General features: G+C 41.9%; 2 protein-coding genes and 1 pseudogene across 2 annotated transcripts; all 3 read left to right on the top strand.

Moving 5' to 3' along the window:
• The first annotated feature begins 469 nt into the window (after positions 1 to 469).
• LOC121292759 (ovarian cancer G-protein coupled receptor 1-like) lies at positions 470 to 9341 on the top strand. The gene is made up of 2 exons (XM_041215114.1): positions 470 to 858; positions 7722 to 9341. The coding sequence occupies exon 2, from the start codon at positions 7850 to 7852 to the stop codon at positions 8798 to 8800; it is 951 nt and encodes a 316-aa protein (XP_041071048.1). The 5' UTR covers positions 470 to 858; positions 7722 to 7849; the 3' UTR covers positions 8801 to 9341.
• A 5307-nt stretch (positions 9342 to 14648) lies between these two features.
• Positions 14649 to 15707, top strand: LOC121292370 (ovarian cancer G-protein coupled receptor 1-like). Its single transcript, XM_041214222.1, has one exon. It carries the CDS (start codon positions 14760 to 14762, stop codon positions 15705 to 15707), a length of 948 nt encoding a protein of 315 aa, XP_041070156.1. The 5' UTR covers positions 14649 to 14759.
• A 4924-nt stretch (positions 15708 to 20631) lies between these two features.
• LOC121292369 lies at positions 20632 to 21272 on the top strand (annotated as a pseudogene).
• The last annotated feature ends 2387 nt before the right edge of the window (positions 21273 to 23659 follow it).

The following is a 23659-nucleotide window of genomic DNA, read 5'->3' as shown; positions in this document are numbered from 1 at the left end:
ATAGTTCCTTTGTTGATAATCCATCCTTAAACAAAGGATGTGAATTCCCCAGATGGCAGTCAATGTCCATATTTAGTTAGGTATTTGCTTGAGACTCAGGACTATCTGAAGCTCAAAATGCCAAAGATAACTGGATTTTCAGCAGCCATTTAAATATTTGAATATTTAAAAGTATTGACTGAAAGTTTCCAATATACCGGGACAAGACATCCATGAACCGGGGCAGGGGCCACAGTTTAGTTGAGTTGAGGAATATTTGGGGGAAGTGATGACCTGGACTGAAAATCCAAGTATTACATTTTTAATAAGATGCAAGCTCTATTAATTGTGAAATATAAAAACGATTCTGTTAGCCAAAACAACATTCTTAACGTGAAAGACATTCAAATTCCTGCTACAGGTATTTTCTTGCCCATCTCCTTGTTTTCAGGTGGCAAGTCTGCTCTTGCCCAGTCAGGGGGTGGTACAAGGTATGAATCAGGTTTGCTTGAAAATTTCTCTCTGTTTCTCATTGTGTTGATTGCAGCGGATAACACGGGATCCCCCTGCACTGAGGGGTTGAGGTGCTGGAATGTTAAGAGGAATTTCCCTTTGCCAGCTCCACAAATTGACCTTAAAATCGCGAACATTGCAGAATGAACACGGGGAGGTGTGCGTGCTTTCCGATGTAGATGTCTTTCAGACTCCCCAAAGTTTAGAGGAAAAGATCGCTTCCCGCTTCATGCGGCTTTTCCCCTTAGCAGTTCTCCCTGACCCAATAACACTTGTGAATGCCACCAATGCAAATCGAAGGAGATAAAACTTACCGACTGTAACATTAAGATTCGGAATTCGTCAAATCGCTCAATTTTTGGACAGGTAAGTGTTCCTTTTTTTTTATATCTCGAGAAGCTATGGGGAGGAAATCCCGTGCTGGGCACAAAGGGACAGAGAGAAGACAAAGTAAATGGAGAAATAATGTTTGAGTGACTTTTAAAAAGTTTCTTTATAGAAGTTAGTAAACTGCAGAGGCGTCGGTTTCCCCCTAACCCAACCAGCGGGAAATTGACCGGGTGGAGTTTTGTACAACCCTGGTTTAACATTTCACCTGGTTTTACTCTCCATAAAGTCAATGAAGGCAGACAGAGGGTTTTAGGGAAGGAATTCAAAGAGTTGAGGAGCTTAACATCTGAAAGCGGAGCTCCCAGTGGTGGTGAGTACACAAAATGTCACAATCGGAGGAACGGCGAGTTCAGTCGGCGCTAGGGTTGCGTTGCAGAAAGATGGTGAGAAAGGGAGGGGTGAGGCCCGGAAGAGATTGAATGACAAGGATTAGATATCCTGAGCGAACGAGCTGAGAGAAATGGGCAAGGACAGAGGTAATAGGTGAGTGGGGCAGGGTGGGGGATAAGGCATGGACATTCCAGAACTATGGACAATGGGGGAGGTGATGGTGTAGTGGTATTGTTGCTGGAGTACCACAGATTCCTTGTGGAAACAAAGTCCCATCTTCACATTGAGGATATCCTCCATCCTGTTATGTGGCCCTACCACCATGATAAATGGGATAGATTTCTAATAAATCTAGCAACTAGAGACTGGGTGACTATGAGGTGCTGTGGGCCATCAGCAGCAGAATTTTACTCAAACACAACCTGTAGCCTCATGGCCCAGCATATCCTCCACTCTACCATTACCACCATGGGGATCAACCGTGGTTCAATGAAGAGTGCAGGAGGGCATGCCAGGAGCAGCACCAGGCATAGCTAAAAATGAGGTGGCAACCTGGTGAAGCTACAACATAGGGCTACTTACATGCCAAACAGCATAAATAGCAAGTGATAGATGGAGCTAAGATTATAGAAACCAACAGATCAGATCTAAGTTCCACAGTCGTGAATGGCAGTGGATAATTAAACAGCTCACTGGAGGAGGAGGCTCCACAAATATCCCCATCCTTAATGATGGGGGAGCCCAGCACATTAGTGCAAAAGATAGGGCAGAAGCATTTGCAACATTCTCCATCTCGGCTTCCTCCAGAGGTCCCCAGCAGCACATATGCCAGTCTTCAGTCAATTCACTCCACTTGATATCAAGAAATGTCTGAAGGCACTGGATACTGCAAAGGCTATGGGACCTGACAATATTCCAGCAATAGAACTGAAGACTTGTGCACCAGAACTTGCCACATCCCTAGCCAAGCAGTTCCAGTGCAACTACAACACTGGCATCTACCCGGTAATGTGGAAAATTGCCTAGGTATATTCTGTATGCAAAAAGCAGGACAAATCCAATCCAGCCCATTAATGCCTGTTATGATATGGCAGGTGGTATTTGCTGGGCTAACCAAATCCCAAAGGGAAACTTGGTCAGGCTATCACAATGATTTTGCAATTTGCATTTATTACGAGAAGTTATGTGTACTGAAGTCAGAAGTAAAGATTCCACTACCACTTTTGGGGATTTTAAATATTAAAACATTTATTACCAAAGACAAGTAACTTTAAACACACAAAATTGCAGTTACACAGTTAAATTTAGTCTTATAACATTTCTCACAAGATTTCTACTTAGTTAGGCTCACAAATAAACACCCTTCTCTAGGCAACAGTCCCTATAGATTCTTAATCAATACAACATCCAATAATATTACCTCAAGGCATACACTTCCAAAAGGGATGTATTTCACAGGCTTCTCCCTCCCTCTCACTCAACAAGGGAAATACAAGGCTTGTAACAAAACCTTGCTTTCTGGAAGAACCAGACATTTCTCAGGGGTGGCTAGAATCTGCTTTCTTCACAGGACTGTACTCGCACAGCATACAGCTTTCAATCTTTCCTTAAGTATATTTTTCCCCTCTCACCTTTGCTCATTATTCTTAACTTTCTTTTGAAAGTTATCTTTCTCTGAATCGAAACATCTTTCATGTTGTCTTTATGGCCACTATGTTCAGGAAAAATAAACTCAATAACTTTGCATTATTTATTTAGCTATGATCTCTGCCAGTTGTAAAGCTTCCTTTCTTCTCTCTTTGAAATTCAATAACTAAAACTCACTCCTCAGTTATCTCCTGAGTTCTATTCATGCTGTATCTATTGGTATCCCATCTTAGTTCGTTCATCAACACTTCAAATGTGTCTAATGATTTAATTCTTGCAATCTGACTGTCTTCAGTCTAATTAAATTATTCACTTGCGCACACACACACACACTACAGCCCCACAAACCTGCTTCACAGCATCCCACAGTAATATTGGTAATAAATATATTTTCTCTACACCACCTCCCCCCCCACCCCAGTCTACTTTCGATCATGAGTAAAGTGATGGAAGGGGTCATCAACAGTGCCATCAAGTGGCACTTGCTTAGCAATAACCTGCACACTAATGCTCAGTTGGAGTCCCGCCAGGGCCACTCAGCTCCTGACCTCATTACAGCCCTGGTTCAAACATCAAAGAGTTGAACTCCCGAGGTGAGGTAAGCGTGACTGCCCTTGACATCAAGGCAGCATTTGATCAAGTGTAGCAAAACTGGAATTAATGAGAATCAGGGAGAAAACTCTCCACTGGTTTGACCCATACCTAGCACAAAGGAAGATGGTTGTGGTTGTTGGAGGCCAGTCATCTCAGCACCAGGACATAACAACAGGAGATCCTCAGTGTCCTAGTGTCCTAGGCCCAACCATCTTCAGCTGCTTAATCAATGTTTGCTGGAGATTACACAATGTTCAGCACCATTCGTGACTCCTCAGATACTGAAACAGTCCATGTCCAAATGCAGCAAGACCTGGACAATATCCAGGCTTGGGCTGACAAATGAAAAGTAATATTTGTGTCACACAAGTGTCAGGCAATAACAATCTCTGACTAGAGAGAATTTAGTGAAAGCCTCTTGACATTCAATGGCAATTACCATTGCTGAATACCCCCCCTATCAACATCCTGGGGGTTACCATTGAGCAGAAACTGAACAGGACTAGTGTTGTGATATGGCAGGTGGTATTTGCTAGACAGACCAAATCCCAAAGGGATATTTGGCCAAGCTATCACAACAATTTACTAATTTATATTTATTATGGAAATTATTGTGCATTAAAGTCAGTAGAGTCCACTACCACCTTTGGAGATTATAACGATTAAATTAAAACATGTATTAACAAATGAAAATAAAAAGTTAAACACTCAAGATTACAATTACAAAGTTAAATGTAGCCTTATAACAGTTCCCAAAAATATTTCTCCTTAACTAGACTTCCAAATAAACACCCTTTTCAGCAACAATCCAACTACATTCTTAATCTATAAAACATCTAGTAATATTACCACAAAGCATCCACTGTTCCTTTAAGGGAGGTATTTCACAGCTTCTCTCTCCCTCTCACTCAATACTGGAATCTCAAGGCTTTTAACAAAACCTTTTCCCTGAAACAAGCCAACACTTCTCTGGGGTGGTTAGAGGCTGTTTTTCACAGGTCTGTTTCACACAGTCCATCTTTCCAAGATCTCACACGGCCACCCCATACAGCTTTCCATCTTTCTTTCAATATATTTTCTCCTTTTTGATCTATAAATCCCATTGTTTCACCCTTGCTTTGGAAGTTCCTTTTCCCAGAATATAAAAATATTTGTTATGGGCGGCACTTTTAGGAAAATAAACTTAGTAACTTTGCCTTATGAATTTTGCCAGTTGTAAATTATCTTATCATGTCCCTTTGAAAATCAAACAACCTCTCAACTTATTTACACATGCAAATTTCATTCATACCGCATCTAATGGGACTTCATCATCTTAGCCCACCCATCTCCATTTCAAAATGCCTGCTTTTACACTTTAACACCTTTGATGATTCAAACCTTGCAGCCTGACCATCTTTAGTTTAATTAAATAAGTCACACACACACACACACACACACACACAGACACACACCACAGTCCCCATAAGCCTGCTTTTAAGTAATACTAAGGGAAAGAAAAAGATATTTCCTATACATTAGCCATATAAATACCATGGCTATAAGAGCAGGTGCGAGGCTAGGAATCCTGTGGCAAGTAACTCACCTCCTGATTCCCCAAAGCCTGCCCACCATCTACAAGGCACAAGTCAGGAGTGTGATGGAACACTCTCCCCTTGCCTGGATGAGTGCAGCACCCACGACACTCAAGAAGCTTCACAATATCCAGGACAAAGCAGCCCGCTTGATTGGCATCCCTCCCACAAACATTCACTCCCTCCACCACCGACAAACAGTGGCAGCAGTGTGTACCATCTACAAGATGCATTGCAAGAACTCACCAAGGCTCCTTAGACAGCACCTTCTAAACACTATGACTGCTACCATCTAGAAGGACAAGGGTAGCAGACACATGGGAACACCACCACCTGGAAGCTCTCCTCCAAGTCACTCACCTCCCTGACTTGGAAATATATCGCCATTCCTGCACTGCCACTGGATCAATCACTGGAACTCCCTCCCTAACAGCACTGTGGGTGTACCTACACCACATGGACTGCAGCGGTTCAAAAAGACAGCTCACCACCAACTCCTCAAGGACAATTTGGGATGGGCAATAGTCCCAGGCAGCGAAGCCCACATCCTATTGAATGAATAAAAAACATTCAGCCCATTTGATCTGGCATGATATTCATTAACATAGTGATCCACCACTGGTGCTTTGCGACAGGAGTGTGCACCATCCACAGGGCGCACTGTACCTTGACATGTCTTCACACCACCCAAAGCCGGACATTTACCAGCTAGAACAGGGGTATCCGACCTTTTCAAGTGAGGAGTCAGATATCAATTTTTTTCTCACTCAAAGGGGCAAATTTTGGAAAAATGAGGTCCGGCACAACATTGAACGTTAATTTAGAAACAAGACAATGTCAAAGCAATAAATTGATAATTAAAAAGAAGTAATTAATAAGACAGACCATTACAAAGTGCCAAGCAGCAAGGCTAACTGATAAAACCTTTTTTGCCTTCTTTGCTTAGGAAGCAGAGCCAGGAGGAGAGAGATTTGGCTCCAAGCACTGGTCACCAGGGAAGGGGGAGGGGACTGGGCCAAGCTAAGGAGTTGGTTTTAACTAACACTGACCTTGTGTTCACCTCTGATGGCACAAATTCTGAGCTGGCCTTGGCAGGATTCATTCAAAAGTCAGGGTTGGAAATGCGGTGCCTTTCAGTCGGGGGTGTCCTCCTCTTCTGGCCTGCTTTTTTGATAGGTTTCAGGTGAGGAAGGAGGAAGAGGGGAAAGGCATGTGTGCCCAGCTCACTCACAGTCTCAGGGTTCGACCTCTTATACATTTACACACACACACACACACATACATACACACACGTACACACACACACGTGCACACACACACATGCACACACACACACACACATGTGCACACGCACACACAGACACACACACATACACACACACACACATGTACACACACACACACACACATACATACACACACACACAAACACACACATACACACACACACAAAAACACACATACACACACACACATACACACACACACACACACACACACACACGTACACACACACACACACACACATACACGTACACACCAATACACACATTCACTCTCTCTCATACACACATATGCATGCAGGCAGGCACACACACACACACTCAGTCACTACACCCCCAGGCCTGCGAGGTTTGGACATTTTGCCGCTGAGAAGGAACTTAGGGTAGTTATGAAGGTGCCAAAATGAACATTCTCATTCCGCCCTCTCTGAGACTCCTTCTGCCCTGGGGGGAGCTGGGTGGGCACTGTTGCTACGACTGCTGTTTCTTGTGGCCTCCCCTGCCCGCTCCACCATCTTGACCACTGTGATCCTTTAGGGGCAGTGCCTGGGTGGGCGGGTGAGATAGAGAGTACAGACAAACATGGAGAGAGAGCGTACCATGGCCACTCACCTTTACACTGGTCACTGCTGCTCCAATTACAGACTGTTCCTCTGAAGTGATCTGGTGAGCCAATCAGCAGCAAACGCTGGAGAGAAATGGCTAGTGATTTTAGGAGTAGCTTCTTGCATATCTGTCACTTCCACTTACCTGTATTTACAGCAGGGGGCAGTCTGCAGGCCTGATAGAGAGGCATGTTGGGCCAGATTGTGGCTGTGGGCAGTGGGTTGGACAAGCTTGATCTAGAAGGGCCAGGGCAGCAGGTGCATGTGAACATCACTGCCTGCACATTCTCCTCCAATTCAGTCACCATCCTGATTTGGAAATACATTGCCATTCCCTCACTGTCAAAATCCTGGTCTCCCTCTCTAACAGCACTGATGCGTGTACCTTCACCGGATAGACTGCAGCGGTTCAAGAAAGCAGCTCGTCACCACCTTCTCACTGACAATTAGGGATGGGCAGTAAGTGCTGTCCCTGCAAGCAATAGCCACATTCAAGAATGAATAATGGAAAAATTGCATGAATGGAGACATTAAGAGTATTTATAACTCAGAGCGTTGTTAGTGAGGCATCGAACCTCCCAGCAGAGAGTCAGAAGGCTGAGACTTGAACACAAAAATGCCAGAAATGTAAGAAATATAAATATATTTTAAAAATGGAAATAGTATGGGGGAATGGGCAGGTGTAGGGGACAGACTGGATAAATCCTTTAGAGAGCTAACACTGAAACAACGGGCCAAATGGCCTCCTTTCGTGTATTAAAGTTCCATAACTATATTGTTTCATAACCTCTCTGCTTTTACCTTAGGAAGACAAGTTTCAGCAAAAAAGAATGAAAAATAAAATTATATTAAATGGTTTGAAATCACAAAAGCTGCATCTCAGAGTAGTGTGAGAAATATACTTACCTGATGAAAAGTTCCAGTATTGTGTTGAATGATGACCAACTGTTCTATCGACCACAGTATCCACCAAATCCTGTTTCCCACGGTCTACATTGCTGTCTTCATCATTGGCCTCCCAACTAATCTCCTGTCCCTGTATCACAGCTACCTGCAGATCAGACAGAGGAACGAGCTGGGAGTCTATCTCTGTAATCTGACCATCTCAGACCTGTTGTATCTCATTTCCTTGCCTTTCTGGGTTCAGTATATGCTGCAGCACGATGACTGGGTCCACTCCCGGGCACTCTGCATACTCAGTGGTCTGCTCCTCTACCAGAATATCTACATCAGCATTGGCTTCCTCTGCTTCATCTCCATTAATCGCTTCCTTGTTGTGGCCTGCCCTCTGAAATTTAAATTCTTACACACCAGGAAGGCTGCAGTGTTCATCAGTGTTCTCATCTGGATCAAGGAGATTCCTGCTTGCGGCTTTTACATACACTCCCAGGTTCTCAGTAAAGACAACGAGAATGACACCTTGTGTTTCGAACATTATCCTATGCAGTCAGAGGATAGATATTTAAATATTTACAAGCTCTCTATTGGGTTCTTCATCCCTTTGATTTTATTCATTTACGCTTACTATAAAGTGCTGACTGTTGTCCATAAGGTCCGTGGGCTTCAAGGAGAGAGGAAATTAAGAATAAAAAAATTGGTGTCTGCATCCATCATCATTTTCCTGGTTTGCTTTGCTCCTTATCACATTCTCCTGATGATTCGAACAATATTCGAGTACGAATGTAAATTTGCTGACAATGTTTTTGAGCTTTACCATTTTGGAGTTCTGCTGATGAGCTTAAACTGTGTGGCTGATCCCATCTTGTACTGCTTTATATCTCAGAATTCACATGGCTGGTTAACCAGGTTCCTGGATCCTGTTACAAATCTCATTCCTTGCAGAACGAGAAAACAAACTGAAGATGAAATGCCTAGTTTAAAATAATTCCGAGCCTGTCCTCAAGCTCGTTTTTCTTTACCATTCTCCCTTCCCAAGCCGCTTCACTGCAGCATTATCAAACAAAATTTGACACCAAGTCACAGAAGGAGAGATTATTGGTCTAGATTTTGGGGTCGAAATAGCAGTGAGGCTGCTAATTTGCTATTGTACGTTTTGTGTTCTCTCGAAACATTTTCACCCCTCCCTTGCTGCCTCATCCCAAGATCATTCCATTGTCGTTCCTGAGGTGTTTGTCATGAAATTATTGAAACATTTAAATCCTGGTTGGACTCCCCTCAATATTAATGTCTCTACTACACATAGTGAGATAGACAAGGTGATGGGGAGTCAAACAATGGTGCAACACTGAGTATGAAGCTCCCTATTCTGACAGCTGGAGGGACTGACACCTCTCTGATAAAGTCCAACCACACAATCCTCAAGCGAGGTTTAGCTACAGAGATAAAAACAAAAAAATTTCGGATGCTGGAAATCCAAAACAAAAACAGAATTAGCTGGAAAAACTCAGCAGGTCTGGCAGCTTCGGCAGACAAGAAAAGAGTTGACGTTTCGAGTCCTCATGACCCTTCAACAGAACCTGAAGGGTCATGAGGACTCAAAACGTCAACTCTTTTCTTCTCCGCCAATGCTGCCAGACCTGCTGAGTTTTTCCAGGTAATTCTGTTTTTGTTGAGGTTTAGCTACAGTCTACCCAGTGAGTACTTTGTGTGCATTGAGACACACTCCCCACTCTGAAAAGTGTTGGGAACTTGACAGCATTTACCAGCAGAATTTACCAACTCAGGGCTGCGGTTATAAACGGCTTCAACAGTTTTGTGATAGTATGAGTGTACTGTTGACCACATCTACGAACAGATTTATCTGGATTGCAAGGGGCTTCATGTGATGGGAAAGTTACTGAAAGATAATTAGAGAAAGAGACAAATTTGGGGTGGGTTCAAACCATATGGTTTCAACAAAGAGCTGATCATATAATTGGAGATGGTGTTTTAAGCAGAGGTTCATAGGGCAATATGGCTCTCTCAGTGAGACAACTCATGTCTACCTTTAAAAATGGGTGTAAGAGATTAGAAACTTTTTAATAAAATGTATTGAGATAAATTACATAACAGTTCCAATTTGATGTTATATAAAGTGCAATACTGTTTAATTTCTTTGAAAGCAGTATGTGAAACTCCAAGGTACTTCAATATATCAATACATTTTCAAACAGCTTAGATTTACAATTCTCATTTCATATCAAACATTCTTGGGTACGTTGTTTGTAAATAAGTATTAAATGACAGAATAGAAAATGGTGTGAGGGAAAATGAACAAATACTGTACTTTTTGTGATAGGGAAATTACTGAAAGATAGAGAAAGACTGACAAATTTGAGGTGGGTTCAAACCCTATGGTCGCACCAAAGAGCTCATCATATAGTTGGACATTGTGTTTTAAGCAGAAATCCATAGGGTAGTATAGCTCTGTCAGTGAGACAACTCAGGTCTACCTCTAAAACTGGGTGTAAGAGATTAGAAACACCAGAGAGCTTTCCTGCAGTCAACGGGAAGATTCCTGACATCGGGATGGAAGCAGACCTGCAATCAACATGAGCTACCCACATTAGGGTGATTGTATAACTAATGCTGGTGACATATTTGAGCATCCTGGTGCTATATATTTTAGAAGTATTAACTTGCTGGGAGTAGAATAACAAAGCAGATTTGAAAGTTCATTAATTTCCATTTGCCTCATCTGTTTTGAATCTGTAATTGTGCATACAAATAAGCTAACTCTATTAAATAGAACAATGTTTTGAGTGAGTCATCAGTTTGTTCTGTTGTAATTCGCAGGTCAAGATGGTCTGTAATACTGAGAGAGTGTTTTAGAGGAAAAAGGTTTAAACTTTGGACGCTTTGCTCATGAGAAGTGCTATAGAAGTACAAGTTATTGATATTGTTGTTGGCATATTGAATTCAAATAATGATCAAAATCCCAAGCAGGTGAACAGAACGCCACAATATTTCCTATTTTCTGACCAGGATATTTTCTAACCTACATCTGACTACAAAGGCTTCTTTAGACCTACCAAACTGTAACCAACACCCTACAACAAGCAGGACTCCAGGGGAGAATCTTCTCCTGTCGGGCGGGTGGGCTGGTCAAGAGCGGGCGCTGGCAGGCTTGGAGCCGATTGCCGCCTGCGATTGGCTGTGCGCTGCCATTTTACATGGGCGGGCCAATTAAGGCCTGCCCAGGGTGACGCGCGCCTGGTAGCGCTCAGCGTTACCTGTGCGGGTGGCGGGGGGGAGGGGGGTGGGGTAGAGGGGTAGTTAGGGCCTGTGCTGTTTCACGCATGCGCACAAAAGAGCACAGAAATCTCCCTGAGGCAACTCCGTGCCCCAGAGAGATTAATTTCAAGTTCAAACCTCAAAATAAAAAAAGTTAAAAATTATTTACACATGTCCCCCCATGTGACAGTGTCCTGTGAGCTGGGACATGTTTATCAAATGTTTCATAAATATTTATTAACTTAATAAATCCTTGATGAAACCTCATCCCGCCCATGGATGCGAAGGCTGCCTGTGCTCTTCATCTGCCCGTCAACCTTAAGGTTGGACAGGCAACCCTGTCAAATTGTTTAATTAGTTTAACAATGGCCTTAACAGGCCTTTGACAGTTCAACAGGCGCGCAGTGGACTCCCGCCGAATGCAAGATCGGAATGACGGGCGGTGACATCGGGACGCACGCCGGGACAAACAGAAAATTCAGCCCCATGAATCTACAGAGTCTCACCATTTGATTCATTCTCTAGATAGAATGTCAGATCTATTAATATTAATCAGAGAGGCTCAGACAGAGAAAACCTTTCGCAAAGACAAAAGTATAAAAAGCACTGAAAATAATCTAACCAGGTTAACTGAAATTACACAGGAAAAATTAATATGGGCAGAAAATAATTGTCTCGGTCATAATGCCCAGAAATGGGGTTAACACATGGGCCAGAGGGCATTGGTGCTGCTGCCAGTGTTAACTGCAAGGAGACATTGGCTCACTCACTCAGCAGGTCCATATACAATAGTAGATCAGTTAACAAGCTCCAATGAACCCACCACATCTACATGTTAAGAGCCTTCTCTCTTTCACTTAGACATTTTCATGTATGTAGTCACTGCCTCTGGAGTGCAAAAGGAAGGAGAGATTAACTCAACTCTTGGAGCAAAATGAGTTCCATGCTTAACTAGATCACTCTCTCAGCTCTGCCAACTTTTACAAAGAAATAGACAGGAAATTGTTGCAATGTTTTCAGTCACTGCTCTTACATATCCAGGCTACACAACGTGGTAAGGACTGTCAACCCCAGTGCACCAACACTCACACTCTGTGCCAGCTAATCAGAGGTAATGTACAGCTGGGGAGTGGGTACAGTGGGGACGGGAACAGGGAGCAATACAGTCAGCATAGGGCCAACGATCATCACCTGGGGGTCACTAAGGAGGGCACAACATGGTTCTGTGGAGACTGTTGTGAACTAAATGACTGAGCAGAGACTGGCACCTAACTGATGCCAGTGCGTAGACACTGGAGAAGCTCATGGGTGGAAGTTGGTGGGGAACCAGGCACAGGGTCTGGTGAAAATTTATCAGTTGTCGGCATTTAGAGCAGAGGATCATCCCATCCACAAGCCTCACATCTCAAGAGCTTCCGAGTTTGGATTTCACCAATAGAAAACATATCCGCTACGTTGCAACATCTGGCAGATTCTATTTACACAGGGACACTTTGATAACAACCCTGTTTTTAGACAGGCCTGTAAATTGAGCACGATTTACATAAACTAGACTTGCATTCCCTGCATTAGAAAAGGTTAAGGAGAAATTTTACGGAGTCTTTAAGGATTTTGAAGGAAATCGATAGGCGACATAGACAGATTGTCTGTGGGTGGGTAAAGTAGGAGATAACCACAAGGCCAGAGCCAGACCAATCAGGAGAGATGAAGCAAATACGTCTTCGCCAAGGCTGGTAGAAGTTTGGAACTCTGTCCCACACAAAGCAATAAATTCTAGCTCAATTCACAATGATTCTCCTCAGATTGACAGAGCTATTAGCCAGTGTTATGAAAGGATATGGAGCCAAGGCGGGTGGATGAAGTTGGGATACGGATCAGCCATGATCTCATGATCTCACTGAATAGCAGAACAGACTCGTGATGTAATGAAATGTTGACCAACAGCTGAAAGAAACGTGGCACAGCAACTCCAGAAGTCCCTGATTATAAATCGATGATGTTAAAATAAGTCATTACACAGAAAATAAAAGCACAATGCTGCAGATGCAGCCCATCTGACATAAAACCCCAAAGTCCTGGAAATTCCCAGCACGTCTGGCAGCTTCTGTGGAGAGAAAAACTGAGTGAACGTTTCAAATGCAATATGCTTCTTCTTTGAACAAATTGATCTTCAGATTGTGAACATTGCAGAACAAAAATAGGAAGTACATGTGGTTTTGGATGAGGTTGTCTTTCCTCTCAGCCTTGTCTTTTCTTGAGGAAATACCACAAAATGCTTAGTCCTTCCTGATTGGAATAACCTCTCATTCCTGGTATCTTCCTGGTAAATGTAATTTTGCACCTTCTCCAATGCCTCGATGTGCTCCATGGAGCACAGTGCATTGTAATGTTTTCAGTATAGTGACTGCAAAGGGCTCCTCATTGAACACAGGAGGTGAGCATTGCTTGAGACATCAAGACATTGGAATTGATTGTCTCCGTGGTTTCTCTGCCTTTGACCACGGGCACTTTGCAGCTCATGTTGCCTTGCTTGCATTCACAAGTCCAGCCTTTTCCTGCCTCGAGTTGTAACTGCACTTCCTCCAGCCCAGTCTCAGTTCTATCGCACCCAGTGTAAACCTAAGGGAGAAAACATCAGTGGAACCCAACTCTAACAAGCTAAAAGAGACGGCAAACTTCAAGGTGTACAATTCAATCAATCATTCAGAGTACAGCCATTGGTGTTGCTCCTTATGGACTACAAGCAACTGATTTCTTTTACTGGTTAGTATGTTTTGTTTTTACATATATTGAGAGAGAAGCTGGTGTGGTTCTCTTTAGAGCACAGAAGGACAAGAGGAGATTTCATAGATGTGTTTGAAATATGAGCGATTTTAACAGTGTAAATATCAAGGAACTATTTCCAGTGACAGAAGTGAGGTTAAAGTGAGGATACAGATGTAAGGCTAATTGACAAAAACCAGTGGGGAATTTTTATGCAGTGAATTGTTCTGAAATGAAATGTGCTAACTGCAAGTGTGGTAGAAGCAGAATCAATAGTAACCTCCAAAAGGGAAATGGATAAATACACAAAAGGAGTAATTTGCAGGACTATGGGAGAAAAGCAGAGAGGAGTGGGTCTAATTGGATAGCTCTCTCAAAACCACAGGCGTAATGGGCTGAATAGCCTCATTCTATGCTGTAAGATTCGATGATTTATGCAACTGAATCTCACTTGGATCCACAATGGTAAACAAAAGAGCTACAAGAGGTCTAAAGTTATCAAATTGCAGTATTCTCCTCAATGGCCTGGATCAACATTTCTTGCTCAACCAGCATAATCAAAATGTATTATCTGGTCATTACTGACATGCTGTTTTTGGGAGCTTGCTGTGTGCAAATTGGTTCCTGTACTAACAATGTTGTACTTCAGAATGTATTTTATTGATGGTGAGGAGCTTTGAGACATTCTGGGGCATGAGAGATGCTTTAGAGATACAAATCTACTTTCTCTTCTGCCTGTGCTGTTCAGTTCAATGATTCTATTGTTGGATGAATTCCTTCCTGCAGGGGAAAAATTTTCAATAAAGAAGACTTAATAAACAAGCATCATAACCACACACAGACACAGTCCTCAAGAACTGATAAAAGAATATTTATTACAAAAGGAAGTTCCAATTTTGTGTTGAACGATGACCAACTGTTCTATCGACCACAGTATCCACCAAATCCTGTTTCCCACGGTCTACATTGCTGTCTTCATCATCGGACTCCCGACTAATCTCCTGTCACTGTATCACAGCTACCTGCAGATCAGACAGAGGAATGAGCTGGGTATTTATCTCTGTAATCTGACCATCTCAGACCTGTTGTACCTCATTTCCTTGCCCTTCTGGGTTCAGTATATGCTGCAGCACGATGACTGGGTCCACTCCCGGGCACTCTGCATACTCAGTGGTCTGCTCCTCTACCAGAATATCTACATCAGCATTGGCTTCCTCTGCTCCATCTCCATTAATCGCTTCCTCGCTGTGGCCTACCCTCTGAGATTTAAATTCTTACACACCAGGAAGGCTGCAGTGTTCATCAGTGCTCTCATCTGGATCAAGGAGATTCCTGTCTGTGGCTTTTACATACGCTCCCAGGTTCTCAGTAAAGACAATGAGAATGACACCTTGTGTTTCGAACATTATCCTATGCTGTCGGAGGGCAGGTATTTAAATATTCACAAGCTCTCTATTGGGTTCTTGCTCCCTTTGATTTTATTCATTTACGCTTACTATAAAGTGCTGACTGTTGTCCATAATGTCCATGGGCTTCAAGGAGAGAGGAAATTAAGAATAAACAAATTGGTTTCTGCATACATCATCATTTTCCTGGTTTGCTTTGCTCCTTATCACATTCTCCTGATGATTCAAACAATATTTGAGTATGAATGTAAATTTGCTGACAATGTTTTTGAGCTTTACCATTTTGGAGTTCTGCTGATGAGTTTAAACTGTGGGGCTGATCCCATCTTGTACTGCTTTATATCTCAGAGTTCACACGGCTGGTTAACCAGGTTCCTGGATTCTGTTACAAATCTCATTTCTTGCAGAACGAGAAAACAAACTGAATATGAAATGCCCAGTTTCAAATAATTCTGAGCCTGTCCTCAAGCTCGTTTTTCTTTACCATTCTCCTTCATTCAGTCATTCATAATTTTTTAACAAATTCCCAAACTAATCTCCACTAAGGCAACAACAACCCAAAGACTTTAAGCAGACACCAGGCAAAGCACTTACACCTTACAAATTCAAAATGAGGTTCCTTTTACTTTGGTTCCTTTGCCAATAGTTGTAGGTTTACAGCAGCTTTGATGTTACATGCCTCTGCCCTGCATACACACAACCGCTTTCTGTTATACCTGGCACGCCCCTTTGAATACAAATTCTCATTGTACCATCATGCTCTTTGAACTCCACCTCTTCTAACAAAAAAACCCTTTTCATAGACCCAACTTTATTAGTAATATAAACATTGATTGGTCTCTCCTAGCTCGGTGCAAGATTTCAGCCCCAGTCTTTGAATGCTCTATTCAACAAAATGCAAATGTCCTCTACCTCTATGTTTACATCTCAAAACTACTAAACATCAAAGCATCCAGGATAGTTGGCTGTAATCCAGTTAACACACACTCAAGCACACCCACGGACTAAACCTCTATTTTAAAAAAAATAATTTCAAATGATATTATCTACATTAATGGCTTCATGACAAGTCCAATATGCTTCTTATTTGAACAAATTGATCTTTGGATTGTGAATATTGCAGAACAAAAGCAGGATGTACATGTGATTTTGGCTGTGGATGTCTTTTCACCAATCTGATCAAATATAGATGGCAAATATTGCTTGAACCATTGTAGGGAGTTGGTTATCATTTGGTAGATTTAATGAAGCCTTTGTAGTCTAAAGTAGTTTAACTGTATGTATTTATTAACTGCAAGAACTATGCACATATATACACTTAAAGGTTCAAGTTAGGAGTGGGCTCCATGTTTGCTTGTATACACTGATCTGTCCAACACTAGACTGACCGCTAGGTGTGAGACATGTATTCTCTTACATCGCTGTGTGGGCAGTACTGTACTCTGTCCCACTTCAAACCTATATGTACCAGACCCTTATATTACATAGAGTCTTGTACAGGTTTCTCGTCAGCAATTCTAACTGACCCATTAACACTTGTGAATGTGATATAGTACAAATCAAAGGAAATAAAACTTACCAACTGTAACAAAAGTAAAGAACTGGCAAACTTCAAATTGCTCAATTCAGCCAAGACGGAGATTTGGGAACTGATGCAGCTATCTGTTGGAAATAGCCAATATGATTGCTGGAGAGGCAGGTATTCCATTTTTTCCTATATCTCAAGAAACCAGGGGAGAAAATCAAGTGTTGGGCACAAAGGGGCAGAGAGAGACAAAGTAAATGAAGAAGAATGGAGATGTTTGAGTTACTTTAAGAAAGGTTGTTTATAGAGTTGTATGCCCCTAGTTTTACATCTCACCTAGTTCTGCTCTCCATTAAAGTCAGGAACATGGTGTCAGGGAATTGCCAGACTCTCAATTCCCATTTCCAAATTGAAAAAAAACCAGCCAGAAGTATTATGCGGGTCATAGGCTGGTAGTTACTGAGGTAACTGATCAAACACTGGGAGACAGATAGAATTTAGAATCAGCAACCTTGAAGCCAGAAGTGAAGGAAATTACCTTCTCAGTACCCCAAATCCTATTCTCCCTCCATATCCCCATATGAGCCCCAATACCCACTTACCCGGTGTCCACCCAGAACTCATAAACCATATAATAACACTGGTAAGAATTTCAGATGCTCATAAAACTATCAATATAAATAGTCATTCAACATACATATGACAAAAATCATAATCTTATTGAGAGATCATAAAACTGTCAAGATAAACAAACAACATTCAAAATCTACTTAACGATCTCATAACTCTGTCAAGATAAACAAATAGTCATTTGAAATCATCTTAAATATAATCTTATTAGACTGCAAAAATTGTCAACACAACCATGTTGATATTTCCCTTGGGATCTGTGACAACAACTCCTGCTGAGCTAAATCCATTGTTGGGTTTGAAACTCAGCCAACCATTAATGAGATTTCCAGTCAACAACTACATAAGCAAAGCCTCTAGAGCTGAATAAATTAAAGCCTTTGAAATCAGCCTGAGGCACAGCCATCTGTCACAGCTTTGAAAAAGTGAAGCAGATGGCTGAGCTGAACTTCAAAGAGCTCAGCCATCTGGCCAAGTTTTGAAATCATCAGATAGATGGCTGAGTTGTAATTTGAAAAGCTCAGACATTGGTCAAGTTTATGAAGCAAAGAGATGGCTGAGCTGAAATTGAAAGAAAAAGTGAAACCAAGGGAGACAATTGTCACAGTCAATTCTAAATTTTGCTATTGTCCAATGCAGAAGAGCACTTAATCCAGGGAATAATGTACTCCAAAGCATCGGAAGACTTTCCCACCTTCACAAAGTGAGTTAATTTAATGGTCACTTACCTTTTCAAAACAAACCCCTCTCATCAATCACTGTATCAAAACCACAGATAACTTATTAAACAACATTGCATCGTGCCATGTGAAGTTGACAACACCTTTTGAACTTAAACATCAAATGTTCCCAATATCAGAACTGGGATCTTCCATGATGCATGGCACCTTTGAGCTGGTGTGAACCAAGTCCTCTTGAAAAGCTGACCTGACTCTATGAAAATTTTGGGTGGGTCTGAAATGCCCACCTCTGCAAAGGAGTCAGCAACAACGGGGCAATTGCTTGCGGGTTCACAACCCGCATCCTTATCCAGCACTGTTCAAAATTGCTGTGGCTGGAAGGCATGCACGAATCCCAGAATTTTGAAATCCTGCCTGACATGGGTAAACTCTGTGATGGGACAGGAAGATCCAGCCCATAAAGTCTTGCAACACAGAAACAAGCCATTCAGCCCAAATAGTTCATATCATTGTTTATGCTTCACATGAGCCTCCTTCTGTTGTAAATAGGTCTCACGAAGAGGTTCAGAAGCTTGTAAGATTTCACAGTGACTGTTAATTAGCAACACAGATCTATACGTCAATACATACAAAGTGCAGCCCAGACTATAAGCTAAGTCCATGCTGATTTCTAAGCAAGTCTCTTGATCACGTCTGCTCCATATCCTAACTTGGTCTACTCGCAGGCGACTGTCATGTGACACCTGCAATCACACTGTGGGCGGTACTGTTCTCCAATGCCAAATTATCCCATGTTATGCTGAACACTCTTATGCTACAGCTCCCCACTTCTTCATCTCACCCTGTCAACATATCCTGCTGTTCCTTTCTTCTTCATGTGTTTATCTATCTTCCCCTTACATACACCTTTAATACTAACCTCAACAATCCCTTGTGGTAGTGAGTTCCACATTCTAACCATTCTCTGGTTCCTCCTGAATTCCTGATTGGATTTATTAGTAACTATCTTATATTGATGGTTCCTAGTTCTGGCCATACCCACAGGTAGAAACATTTTCGTTATGTCTACCCTACCAAACCCTTTCCTAATCTTAATGACAACTCTCAGCCTTGTCCTTTCCAGAGAAAATACCTCAAACTGTTCAGTCCCTCTTGATCGGTATAACCTCTCAGTCCTGGTTTCATCCTGGCAAATGCAGTTTTGCGCCTTTTCCAATGCCTCTATGTGCTCCATAGAGTTCAGTGCCTTATAGAGGTTTCAGTATAGTGACTGCAATGGGATCCACATTAAACACAATGTGAGTATGGTTTGAGACGTAAAGATGTTGGCATTGATTGTCTTCCTTGTTTCTCTGCCTTTGATCTCATGGGCTTTGCAGCTCACGTTGCCTTGTTTACATTCACAAGTCCAAACTTTTCCTGTAACCGCACTCCCTCCAGCCCAGTCTCAGTTCTATCGCACCCAGTGTAAACCGGAGAGTAAACTTCACACTTGCCCAAATAAAACAACTCTGATAAATTAAAAGGGATGGCTAACTTCAAGGTGTACAATTCAATCAATCAGTCAGAGTACAGGCATTGGTGCTGCTCCTTATAGACTACAAGCAACTGATTTCTTTCACTGGTTAATATATTTTTTTTACACATATTGAGAGAGAGGTTGGTGTGGTTCTCTTTAGAGTACACAGGAATAAGGGAAGATTTCATTGAGGTGTTTGAAATATGAACGATTTTGACAGAGTAAATATAGAGAACCAATTTCCAGTGACAGAAGGGTGGTTAATGTGAGGGTACAGATTTAAGGCAAATTGCCAAAAACCAGAGGGGAGATTAGAAGAATTTTTATGCAGTGAATTGTTCTAAACTCAAGTGCACTGCCTAAAAGGGAGGTAGAAGCAGAATCAATAGTAACTTCCAAAAGGGAAATGGATAAATATTCAAAAGGAGAAATTTGCAGGACTATGGAAGAAAAGCAGAGGGGAGTGGGTCTAATTGGATAGCTCTTTCAAAAACCACAGGCACAATGGGCCGAATAGCCTCATTCTGTGCCAAAAGGTTTGATGATATATGCAACTGAATCTCACTTGGATCCACAAGGGTAAACAGATGAGCTACAAGAGGTCTGAAATGGTCAGATTGCAGTATTCTCCCCTGTGGCCTGGATCAACATTTTTCTCTCAACCAACATTATGAAAATATATTATCTGGTCATTACCGAAATGCTGTTTTTGGGAGCTTGCTGTGTGCAAATTGGCTCCTGTAAAACAATGTTGTACTTCAAAATGTATTTTATTGATCGTGGGGAGCTTTGAGACATTCTGGGTCATGAGAGCTGCTTTGGAGACACAAATCTACCTTCTCTTCTTCCTGTGCTGTTCAGCTCAATGATTCTATTGTTGGATAAATTCCTTCCTGCAAGGGCAAATATTTTAACAAAAAAGAATTAACAAACAAGCACCATAACCACACACGGACACAGTCCTCAGGAACTGGAAAAGATTATTTATTAGAAAAGGAAATTTCAGTATTGCGTTGAATGATGACCAACTGTTCTATCAACCACTGTAATCACCAAATCCTGTTTCCCACGGTCTACATTGCTGTCTTCATCATCGGCCTCCCGAATAATCTCATGTTTCTGTATCACAGCTACCTGCAGATCAGACAGAGGAACGAGCTGGGAATCTATCTCTGTAATCTGACCATCTCAGATCTGTTGCACCTCATTTCCTTGCCCTTCTGGGTTCAGTATATGCTGCAGCACAATGACTGGACCTTATCCCGAGGACTCTGTAAGCTCATTGGTCAGCATCTCTACCAGAATACCTACATCAGCGTTGGTTTCCATTGCTTCATCTCCATTATTCGGTGCCTTGCTGTGGCCTACCCTCTGAGTTTTAAATTCTTACACATCAGGGAGGCTGCAGTGTTCATCAGTGTTCTCATCTGGATCAAGGAGATTCCTGTCTGCGGCTTTTACATACACTCCCAGGTTCTCAGTAAAGACAATGAGAATGACATCTTGGTTTCGAACATTATCCTATGCAGTCGGAGGACAGATATTTAAATATTTATAAGTTCTCTATTGGGTTCTTCCTCCTTTTGATTTTATTTCTATACTCTTTCCATAAAGTATTGACAAGAACCATATTCTTCAAAGACATCAGAAATGACAAATAAGAAAAATGGCGTCTGCATCCATCATCGTTTTCCTGGTTTGCTTTGCTCCTTTATCACACTCTCCTGATGATCTGGACCATGTTCGAGTATCACTATAAGTTTTGTTATGATCCCAGCTGATGTTAATACTAGACAAGTCAGATCCTGGGGTGGAACCTGGCTTGTTGGATCCTAATCTTTAATTTTTGTTTAGCAACATAGAGGGTGGCTACTGAACAGAGTCACGGGAGTCTGCTGATGAACTTTTAACTAAAGAAAACAATATTTATTGAACAGGAAAAAATGAACTATATTACATTATTCCTTCACCCACAACAATACCTTTACAGATATATACAGGTTCATAAGGATAACACAAGCTACAAAATCTATCTTATACTCTAATGTTCACAGTGAACACACCATCCATGTAAACCATAGCTGACCTGTGGTCGGACACACCACACTGTCAGGTGACACCCAAAGCAGATGCTATGGATCTCTCATCGACTCCCCCAGATGTTCGTCACACCGTGAGGCAACTGATCTCACGGAACTCCGCCTTCACACAAGGGTTTCCAATCTCCACTCTCAAAGGACTCACCTTGGAATTTCCTCCCAAGATATGCTTTCACTTGAACGTCTTCAACAAAGATCCAGTTCCAGGGTTGCAACCTCTTCTTTTGATGTTCCTCTCCTGTGGATCACCAAGTGCATTCAAGCTTCGCCTTCCATGCACTCTCTCAGATACTCAGTCATGCCACCGCTTCACAAGCCCCGTAGTTAGGATTCACCCATCTTTGGCTGTTTCCTTGGATCTTCTTACTTCTTGCAAGCCTATTTTGCTTTAAATCTGCTTCCTGCAGCTTTTCTCTTTAATTTGGAGACTTTCCTTCTGCTCCTTGCTTTCACTTCCAACAGGATTGATTCCTGTTCTTATTCCTTGATTTAACTATCTTCCTGGGACCAACTGAACTCAAACTGCTTTTCTGTTTCTCCCTGTATCTCTGTGTGGGGCCCCTTGTTGCTAGGCAATAGCACAGTTTTTTCCCTACTTTGATTTCACTTTCCTAAACCACTAACCCCCTTGAAACACAGCTCTCCACTTCAAGGATCATATAACCTCATTAGAATTCAGGTATACAAACAAACCCACAGACTTGCAGGCACATTCTAAAGTGAAATAAAAAGCCTTCTAACCCACAAACAGAAAAAAATATAAATTAAACTTATACAGCTTATTCCTAACGCAGCCAAATACACATATAACTTACTTAAAACTATCTCTAGTTCCTAACAATTTGCTGACGAAGTTTTTTGAGCGTTACCATTTTGGGCCTCTGCTGATGAGTTTCAACTGTGTGGCCGATTCCATCTTGTACTGTTTCATATCTCCGAGTTCACACGACTTGTTAATCAGGAACCTGGATGCTGTTACTAATCTCCTTCCTTGCAGAAAGAGAAAAGAAATTGAAGATCAAATCCCCAGTTAGAAATAATGTTGAATCTATCACAAGCTTGTTTTTCTTTGCCATTCTCCTTCACCTGTCTAGTTCAATAGCTAGCATTTAAATAATACCCTTAACATGGTGAAACATCCCAAGCTGCTTGACTGCAGCACTATCAAACAAAATTTGACACCGAGTCACACAAGGATATATTATTGTGGCTTTCCAATCCATCTTTAACTTTTCTGCTCCGATGCCTTAGTCAGTCTCAGGAGTCCCAAAAGACTCTGTTCTGTCTCCTGTGTGTTCACAAACCTCAGCATCAAGGTGAGATGATCAGAAATAATGAACAGGACAGAATCTGATCTCATTACTCTGCAGATAACTGAACAAAATTAAAAGTGCTTGCACCAAGCGAAGTTTAAAAAAGGAAACAAAGAAAGAGATTACATTTCTATAACACCTATCACAACATCAGGATGTGCCAAAGTTCTTTACAGCTGATGAAGTACTTTTGAAGTATAGTTACTGCCGAACTCTAGGAAACTTGGCTGCCAATATGAGCACAGCAAGCTTCCACAAACAGCAATATAATCCATAACAAATAATCATTTAATACTGTACCTAACAAAGCAACATTATCTTCTCCCATTCAATCTCGCATCATCATCAAACCACAGAGTAGTAGAGTTGTTTTATCACCTTCCTGACCTCATGTATCCCTAGGTCATATTTTCCTCCAGCTCCACAGCCCTCCCCAGTATCTGAGCTCCTCCAATCCTGGCCTCTTGAGCATCCCAGATTCCATTAATCTATCAGTCACTGCCATGTCTTCAGCTAAATGGGCCCTGAACTTTGGAATTCCCTGTCTTTCTCTGCCCCCTTATGAGGGATGCACCTTAAAACCTACCACTTGGGCTAATGTTATGCTTATCTGTCCTAATTTCTCCTTATGTGGCT

The sequence above is a fragment of the Carcharodon carcharias genome, chromosome 20 (genome assembly GCF_017639515.1).
Source record: "Carcharodon carcharias isolate sCarCar2 chromosome 20, sCarCar2.pri, whole genome shotgun sequence".
NCBI classification, from domain to species: domain Eukaryota; kingdom Metazoa; phylum Chordata; class Chondrichthyes; order Lamniformes; family Lamnidae; genus Carcharodon; species Carcharodon carcharias.
The sequence above is the reverse complement of the archived record's forward strand: the minus strand, read 5'-3'. Positions and strand labels throughout refer to the sequence as shown.

Coding starts and splice junctions, on each gene's coding strand:
- LOC121292759 (XM_041215114.1), top strand. CDS start 7,850: ATGATGACCAACTGTTCTATCGACCACAGTATCCACCAAATCCTGTTT.
- LOC121292370 (XM_041214222.1), top strand. CDS start 14,760: ATGACCAACTGTTCTATCGACCACAGTATCCACCAAATCCTGTTTCCC.